This window comes from Pholis gunnellus (genome assembly GCF_910591455.1).
Source record: "Pholis gunnellus genome assembly, chromosome: 9".
Classification (NCBI taxonomy): domain Eukaryota; kingdom Metazoa; phylum Chordata; class Actinopteri; order Perciformes; family Pholidae; genus Pholis; species Pholis gunnellus.
The window spans coordinates 14,257,595-14,266,871 of record NC_136535.1 but is presented as its reverse complement, the minus strand read 5'-3'; the positions used below and the strand labels follow the sequence as shown (position 1 = coordinate 14,266,871).

At 41.4% G+C, this 9,277-nt stretch overlaps 1 protein-coding gene across 1 annotated transcript; it reads right to left on the bottom strand.

Moving 5' to 3' along the window:
• Positions 1-2,337: 2,337 nt before the first annotated feature.
• Positions 2,338-9,074, bottom strand: calm3a (calmodulin 3a (phosphorylase kinase, delta)). The gene is made up of 6 exons (XM_079166564.1): positions 8,868-9,074; positions 5,660-5,690; positions 5,107-5,250; positions 4,460-4,566; positions 4,224-4,359; positions 2,338-4,049 (listed from the first exon to the last, which is right to left on the bottom strand). The coding sequence occupies exons 1-6, from the start codon at positions 8,868-8,870 to the stop codon at positions 4,021-4,023; spliced, it is 450 nt and encodes a 149-aa protein (XP_079022690.1). The 5' UTR covers positions 8,871-9,074; the 3' UTR covers positions 2,338-4,020.
• Between the last annotated feature and the right edge of the window lie 203 nt (positions 9,075-9,277).

The following is a 9,277-nucleotide window of genomic DNA, read 5'->3' as shown; positions in this document are numbered from 1 at the left end:
ACCTACACAAAGGAAACATAGCACAGTGTATGTGGTCGCAGGTGCACATCATTTTCGAACAAACAGCAGCTAAAGTGCCCTCTTGGATGCTCCTGTAGGTAAAACATCATGAAGTGGCCTCTTGCACACCCTTCTAGTTGAGAAAACGTGTTGAAGCACATTCTCGGGTACTTTCTGCATGCTGGTGACCCACCGTGTGCAGCTGGTGACCTTTCTATATTTCTCCACCCCGTCCTTCAGACGGCCTGAGGCCGCCACACTCACTAAAACAATTGAAGTAGGTGGTGGTCTTAACAGCGGGGTCAGGACGTCTCAATGTGGTGAGAGATGATTAAGAGGGAAGCTTAATTTCTGCAGATAAGCCAGCCTTTGATCAAGTATAACCAGGGACACAGTGTCTGTGTCCAAGAACAAGCACGCAGTCGCTGAAATGAAACATACACACCCTGAAAACATACTGGTATCTGTTTGTTTCAGTAGAAGCTGGTGATTAATTCTCCACAACAGCCAACAATGGTACAGTGGTTGTTGTGGGATGTAATGTGATTTCAAAGTGACATGACACACGTAGTGTGCAGGAAAAAGCACAGTCATGTGATAACAATCGTGGCTTGGCAACATGCAAAGGGAGAAAGGGCGGCAAGTAGCACGCGATAGTGAACCATGTCAAAAACGGCAGACGTAAGACGAAGAGGGAGATTCTGTTGTAAATGTTTTTGGAAGGGGAGGTATTGTGCGTATACATTAGTTGAACTGTTCAAACATATTATTCCCGAAATAGTAACACACTGAGCAGAGCAAAGTTGACATAATACTCCACAACCAGCTCGCCCGGGTAAATGATGAGAATGAAAAGGTTTCTCGAGCTAAGGGGTGGTTAGGTTACACGTGTACACAGTTATGTATAGTGGGTGTGGTGCCACCAAGCAAACACTTTAATATCTTACAATACAATTCATGCACACACACACACTGACACCCATATTCACACACACAAGCACAAGACGTATTTCTGTATTTAAGAAGAACTGAATTAAAACAAGCTGAATTTATTGAAAATTCAGCTGTTTTTAGTTATATTGTCTCTTTGTTGTCTCAGCCTCACTGCGTGTCCCAAATAAGACACTGGCAATAGAGTTAGAGGATGTTTAAACAGCACCACCTAGTGTTGAAGTTATGGTCAAATCCTCTGCTACCGTATGAGGTTTGTGGGTTTATTCAATGTGTATAGGCCACAGTGTGTATGGTGCCTAGAACTTGACTAACTGAACCTTAACTTATGTAATATTTCAAAGGTATTTGATTAAAGATACCAGTGCAGATCGAAGGCTTGGTAAAAAATGTAACTTATGGCCAACAGTGGTAGAAAGTAATTAAGTACATGTATATCCTGTTGGGTAGTTTATTCTATAATATTGCATCAAATTCTATAACGTCATGTATGTATAATTGTAGAACTATAGCAACTATGTCCAACTGTAGTAGAGTTCAAAGTTAAATATTTCCCTCCGAAATAGTATAAAGTAGTACATTTAAATATTCACAAATACCTCAAGCGGTACTTAATTACAGTACTTGAGTAAATGCATTTAGTTGCTCTTCATCAATGGAGATAATGCTGTAGATTTACTGTAAAATAAAACAGATACCCGAATATCTCCACTAGAACACCCAGATATTAGCAAATACCAGAAGTTACATGTATGATTTATTTAAAGTGCATCTGATGAAACCAGCCTAACATTTAAAGAACATCTGTAATTCTCACAGCTCTCTGACAACTATATTATCATACAGCGCAGAGAGAGCTACACCAGCGACGTAATCACACCTGCATGTGCCTGTGATGCTGCAGTTCTACAGTCCTGCTGAGTGTGCTCCTGTTTCATAATTCATTTTCCTTATCTACTTAACCAAACGATTAGCATGTCAACACACATCCAATCACATTTACCTGCCCCAGATAACGCCTCATTCCATTGGCTGAGGGAGTTGCCTGTCAGCCAGAAGGCGAGGGCCCCTTGTTTGCATTTGTGTGGGTGAAAGGTCACGACCCTAAAGCTGACAGGGATTACCACAGGCTCCAGTAGCTAGCTCAAGAGCCACTAAATATAGCCTGCATCTGAGATGGTTCTCCAGTTAAGAACTAGAGTGACTTGCCCCGTCCCAACATGAGACTGCCTGGATAGGATTAGTGTTCCTTCACTGGCAGGGGAAAGGATATAGTGCAATACTGAAGAGTGGCATTTGTGAACGCCATTGTCTTCAAACCAATTGAAACCGGATGAGTGTCAAATAGAGATTCACGTTAGATTAGAGATGACAGCGAAATGCAGGTGAAGTAAAGCTCAGTTTATTGATTTATGTAAAATATATCACATCTTTACATTTTTGAGATACCTTCAGAAGTTAACAGTCTATTCACGTCCCCGACATCCGGATCAAAAGTTAACCGATTTCAACGCCTCAAGCAGAGCAGTTTTTAAGTTTCATGCTTTGAGGATATCAAAAGACACCTCAGCTAACCAGCTCCTTAAATTCAGCCAACTGTTGAAAAACCCCTAAACCATCTCACTTCTAAAGCTGAATTCTTTGCTACAACCCCGTTTCATCCCTAATCTTGGAAGTCCCACTCGAACAGCCCAAATTAAACACAATCACCCCCACCACCAGTTGTTGTGAATATACAGTATATGTATTTCGTTCAGTAAAACAGCAAGCAGATTGAAGATTGAATCACTGGACTAATCGAAGATCAGACACCAACAAGGAAAACAGATGAGTTGTTACAGCAGCAGCAACATTTAGTTTTCTTCTTCTTTTACAACATAACCTTTTTTTTTTTTTTAAATATCCACGTGGTTTATACCAAAGTGCAAATATGTTCAACTGCATGTACTTTTATACGCTATTATATTAAGTTGATGTGTTATATTCTAATGAATTACGAGTCTTGCAAGAAGGTTGAGGCGTTTTAGAGTATTATGGCACATTTCAAAACCAAAAGGGAAAACATGTCACAGGTAATTTACTACAACAGTTTTTACGATACACTAATATATATATATGGATATATTTGGTGACCAAAGTTTGTCATTAATACATTAATATTTGAGGAACACATTTATAAAGCATTACATCAATATTGTATCAACAGGATATCTGAACATTGCAGAACAAATATATTAACTGCATTCCAGTGCAAGTGTTGTTTTCACAATAATCCTCCTGAAGCAATATCAGATACTAGTATCTCCACTCAGTGCTGCAGGCACGCTGTTAAAGCCCACGACTCAAAACCAGACAACACATCACCCCCGAGAGGACAACACCGTTTGCACTTTCCAGTCTCTCGCTCTCGCCTGAACTCTTCAAGGTATTAGGACTGCAACCGAGCACCAGCGAACACCCTACACCGCAACTATTTGCTCTTGCAATAACCAATGGTGACACAAATTTTACAGATATATAGCTATATAGTAATGTATATACCTCCAGTGTGTACACAGTCTGACCGCTACTTCTGATCAGAGCCTCCTTGTTGGGACAAGAGACCCGCCACAGAAAGGGTGCATGCAAGAAGAGTACTCAATGCAGTATTTAGAGTTCTTTGTTAAATATTGGAAAGAATGAAATAGCCAACGTCTCTATACCAACTGTGGCAAGGGCTCCAATCCCTCCGCCTTTTCAGTGTTGCTCTTTCCTCTAAATTAATCAGGAGCTGGGTGACTCAGCAGAAACTTGGTCTGAAGTACAGGGCCTCGGCCCTCTTAAAGGTCCATTAACTTCTCCCGGGATTATTCTGTTGGTGTTTGCTAAACAGATACCTTAGAAGTATTTGGATGTACTTAAGCGCAAATTGTTTGATTTTATAGTGATTTTGAGGGGAGGGGGGGGGGGGGGAGGGGGGGGGGGGGGGGGAGTTGGTTTATCGTCCGATAATTGATCTTTTTTTTTTTGTGGTTCTTAAAAACAGTGATCTCAGGAGGACAAGCAACGTTGAGAAATGTGTTGTTCTCTTCACTTGGCAGTCATCATCTGGACAAACTCTGTGAATACAACAGAAAACAATGATTTAATGACAGATGCTAAAAGGGAGAAATTGTTAAAATGTATGTTGCAACTGAAATCTTAGTAACAACAATAAATGTGTTCCTCGTTCCAATAGGATGACATAATATCGCACCTCTTCAGGATGGAAATAACCACAAAGAGCGTCTCACCCTCATAGTTGACCTGACCATCGCCGTCAATGTCAGCCTCGCGGATCATTTCGTCCACCTCCTCGTCGGTGAGCTTCTCCCCTAGGTTGGTCATGACATGCCGTAACTCTGCTGCACTGATGTAGCCGTTACCATCCTGCCAATGACCAACAGAGGAACTATTGTTAAAAAACAGAGTTCCTGATTTTGTTGAGCGGTGCTAGTTAATATTGGCGGTCTGTTCAGTCTTAACATACCTTGTCAAAGACTCTGAAGGCTTCTCTGATCTCCTCCTCGCTGTCTGTATCCTTCATCTTCCTGGCCATCATGGTCAGGAACTCAGGAAAGTCAATTGTACCGTTGCCTACACAGTGATACAAGCAGAATGAGGTCAGAGTGGATGTGTGACTTTGGTCACACAAAACCTGAGCATATCAATCCAAAAAACACTTTTAATGGCACAAGACATAAAGGAAATACATTTTAATGAACTTCCAAAAACAGATGTGGCTTCAAGAACAGATTCCATCGAGAGTAGAACGGATGCATGTAGACTGGGGATACTACTGACACATTCTTAGCTCATCTCAGCATCTGCATATAAAATATGTTTAAAGCATATAGGAGTAAGATTCTGGCATATCACAGAGGTAACAGGGAGGGATAATCTGCTAGACAATTACAGTCACCAGTGGAAATCGTCACAATTCTTAAGGATGATATAAATGATGGTAATTTAAAGCAAAGTGCTTCAGCTGATACACTAAATATCTTCAGTATAGTGGTGGAACTTTCCAGTAGTTTTCTTTAAGGCTAGAGGAACACTCGACATGAAGATTACCTTTAAAACTTTAGTAATTATAAGTTTCAACAAGGGTAATTTTCTTGTGCGTTTGATCCTCACCGTCAGCGTCCACCTCGTTGATCATGTCCTGCAGCTCAGCCTCGGTGGGGTTCTGTCCCAGCGAGCGCATCACGGTCCCCAGCTCCTTGGTAGTGATCGTACCATCACCGTCCTTGTCAAACAGCGAGAACGCCTCCTTGAACTCTGTGGATTTACAGAAATAACACCGTTAAGTTTGCCACGAGCAGTCATGTCGATAAGGACCCTTCACTTTCAAGTCTTCCAAGCAGTCTGAATAGAAAACACACGCTAAGCATAAACAGGGTCTGAGCGTGACTAACTCAATGCTGGGAAGGAACTAAACATTGTGGGGCGCCGGACTGACACTGGTGCATCTGTTGCAACATATCTAAGATTGATGTGCATATGTGAGCTTTCAATGTGACGTTTCATCCTGTGACTCAAAACCCGTCATATTGTAATTTCAGACATGCCAACCACCAACTGATCTTAACAGACCTGTGATTACTTAAACCCCTTAAGACACTCTAGCTCCTCGGGTTTGGTGGAGAATTGGGGCGCTAAACCTAAAACAAACCAAACATTCCCTCACCAGCAATCTGCTCCTCAGTCAGCTGATCAGCCTGTTAACAAAAGAACAAGACATTGATGAAACACTGATATTCAATCATGAAAATAATATGTTAATAATAAATGTATATTTCATCAGAGAATGTTTTTAACTCTGTAGAATGATGATGTATGTTTTAAAAGAGCAGTCAAATGTTGAATTGGAGTTGGTTAGTTGAATTTGTAGGTACATTTATTTTACATTAGGCTTGGACAAACTGATATAAAACTAGACAAAATAAAGAAGGCCAACAGAAAATTGTTTCAATCCAGTACTCCAGTCTAGTTCGGAGTTCCTTGAAAACCATAAAGCTCCCGATCAGGATATGTTACGGGAGGGTGTTCAAGATTCAAATGTTCAAGATTTGTTTTTAATGTAGTGTTTTGTCATGATTAGAAGCTAAATCCTAAATAACAGATAATAAGATAATATCCCAAGCAAAATGGATTCAGCTACAGGAGTAAGTTGCTACTCGTCCATTTCTTTCTTTTCCAGCATTGCACAGCACAGCTGCCACACCTGCTGTTCTTTGTGAGGAAGGAAACTACTGACTTTTAACAGTCATCTTTACGCCTTCAGTGGGTGAGTGGTTGATCTTAAAAAGATTCATTTTGTGTGGATCTGATTCTAAAGTCACAGTACAATGATTAAAGAGATGAAAGCTTTGGGTAGGCCTAACGAGGAGCACCTGCAGCAGCAGAGCAAACTTCTCTGTTAAATCATCTCACAGCTGGGCCTAAGGAGCTAAAGACTCCTTAAACATGCAAGGAAATGAAAACAGTCCTTTATTAGGAGGGTGCTTAATAAATGACACATTATTGAATGGGCCTTTTTCGCTTTGAAAGATGATATTTCATAAAAAAACAGATTTGGAAGTAGTCTTTAGATACAGTGGGTTAGTTTGTTTATATGTTTTTATCAATGAGAAACACGTATTGATATTTAACACAAACCCACAATACTAAGATCAGTGTGACGATGTTATCCAACCCTGCTGCTCTTATGATTGGTTTTACCTTTGCATATATCGCAACAGATTTTTAAACTTCCTCGGATACGTCACTCTGCCGTCCTCCTTAGGTCTTACCGGGCCTGTCCAAGTCAGTCAACATGCCCACTTCAAGGCTGAGAAAGTGCGATGAGGGACGGGTATAAATACCCCGCCGCCCGAAATACACACGCCTGCTATAATTAGTGAGACACGAACAGGGTCGCCAATGTAGCACACTGAATATCACCACAACCAACCACCTCATTGTATCTTTTTTTCTTTTCACCGAACAGATGAGAGGCTCGTTTTTATCATTATAAACCAACTCCTGTGCCAACTGTTGCTTTACAGTGGTTGCAGCTTTGTGTCTGTGTTTAGTCTTTCTTTTTTTTATTGTCAGGAAATGATTCTCAGATGACTTGAAAACAACTGGTATGATCAGACACAACAATAACTGTGGCATTCAATAAAACCTATAAGTCTACAATAATATAGTACCGACTAAGGGCTCATTTATCTGAGGACAATCAAAAGTTGAAGTTGAATCACTTGAATCTAGTTACAGAGCCAATCCATTAAATAAACAATAATCTTGTTTCCATTTGCTCTCGCACCAGATACACGAGAAGAAATTAGTTTCTAATAATCCCTTGCTTTTTTCAAAAACCAAGGAGAGTAAAGCTAACATTTCTGTAGCTCCAAGTGGTGGTAACGCCACGTGTTCTTCTTCGAGTCAAATTCAATGAGTCACCGTGTTGGTTGGGGAGGGGGGGTTAAAAAGACGGACTGCAGAGCGTTCACTCCGTCCACTGCCAAGCACTTCAGTGGTGCTGAAGCAAGCAGTGTCTGGATCAGACAGACCATGGCACACCGTGCAGTGTGAGAGGATTTAAGGAGTGCTGTGTAAAGTGCAAAAGCAAAACAGTAGTGCTGCTTTTCAACTCATCAGTAAACAAGAGACCATGTTCCCTTTCTAATGTCAAGTAAAGACAACTGCAAAGGCTGCAGGTGATTTAAAATAATCATACATGCATAGGATATTGTAGTTTCCAGAACTTCTTTTCACAGATCATGCGTCTGTTCTTTCACAATACAGACAGCGCGTATACATCCGCAGTGCAGCCTCCAAAAAGGGGAATATTTTGGAGGGTGCACTGCGGGTCCTGACAGCCTACTGCACCAAGCATGGTTTGGTTCAATGCGGGGGGGAAGGGAAGCTCGGAAGGAGGGGTGGAGAAGAGGATCATTCAGCAGGAGCAGAATGCGGTTCAACGCTATGGCGCAATACGTAGCGGAGGAGATGCTGTCATGGTGGTGCTGTGAGAAGACGTAGCCCAAAATGTTGCAACATAACCTTCGTGATCTCCGTGCATTAAGACAAAAAAATATATATGTTTTGCATGCGGTGAGCAGCAAACTACTACCTGTGAGTTTATGTAATAGCAATTGGTGGAGATTACAAGCTTCTTTTTTTTCGCTTGTTGCGCATGTCACACTGCATTCAAAGCGCACTGCTGATGTGCCTGCTAGAGGTACTGTACTACCCGTGTTTGCAGCCACTTGTTATGTGGGATGTCAAAATAGGTTGGTAGCAAGAGTTTTGATATCCGTCTTGGGAAGATTAACGACATGTTTCGAGATCACGTTAACGCTGGACGGTCTATTTTTACAGAGCACCTCCTTCACCACCACGCCCACTCAAAGGGACTCACAGTAAACGATACAAACCTCGATTCGATCATGGAGGTTAAACCACAGTATTTACAAACACTTGACAAAACCAGTTTAATGATTATGACACGAGTACAGCAGACAACAGGCCGCCTGTTTGCTCCCGCAACACGACGTGTAACGTTACATTACGCAGCGCAGATAATAAAGAGAAGTGTTTTCTCTGTTTAACTGCAGAGTAAGTTAACGTTATATAGAAACCCACTGACCAACAGTCGGTAACGGTAATGTAAAGTAACCCTCCACCGCATGGTCTCCTGCATTTGTCCAACGTTAGCTTGTAAAGATACTAGACAGCTATCGTTAGCTCGGGTGTAGTTTTACGTTGTGTTACTATAAAACGTTAGCGGAGGATGTGATTTAACGCAATATCGATTCAGTTAGCTAACGTTACTAGATGGCGCAAAGCAGTATAACCAACGTTAACGTTAGCTAGCATAGCTAACGTAGCTAGCCAACGTTACTCACCATTGTCCCGTTGACGTTTCAAGCTTCGTGCAGATGACAAAACGACCGTTGGAAGGGTTTTGTTTCGACCTTGCTTGGACGGCAGATATTCTGATAAAGTACTTAAATGATATCAAACGTTATTTCACTATATGTCTCGGGAAATCTGTGGAGAATCTGTATCCCTGTGTTGCACCAGAGTGGCCCGGAAACCTCAATTCAGCGACACCGGTGGGTTATGACTCTGTTTCAGCACTGTATCCCTCCGCCTGTAACGTTACATCTTTGGTCCTCCCTCTCGATGCATGCAATAACACTAAACACTGATCATATGAATGTGTTTTAATTGTAAAACATGTTCAATACGCATTACTGAATGTCCATTTGACACATAACACAACGCAAAACCACAATAGCTGTTGCTCTATTTA

Excerpts from the sequence above, each read along its gene's own strand:
- calm3a (XM_079166564.1), bottom strand. Across the intron at positions 5,251-5,659 it reads GACTGAGGAGCAGATTGCTG|AGTTCAAGGAGGCGTTCTCG; the intron begins GTGAGGGAATGT and ends GTAAATCCACAG. Across the intron at positions 4,360-4,459 it reads CCTTCAGAGTCTTTGACAAG|GATGGTAACGGCTACATCAG; the intron begins GTATGTTAAGAC and ends GGTCATTGGCAG.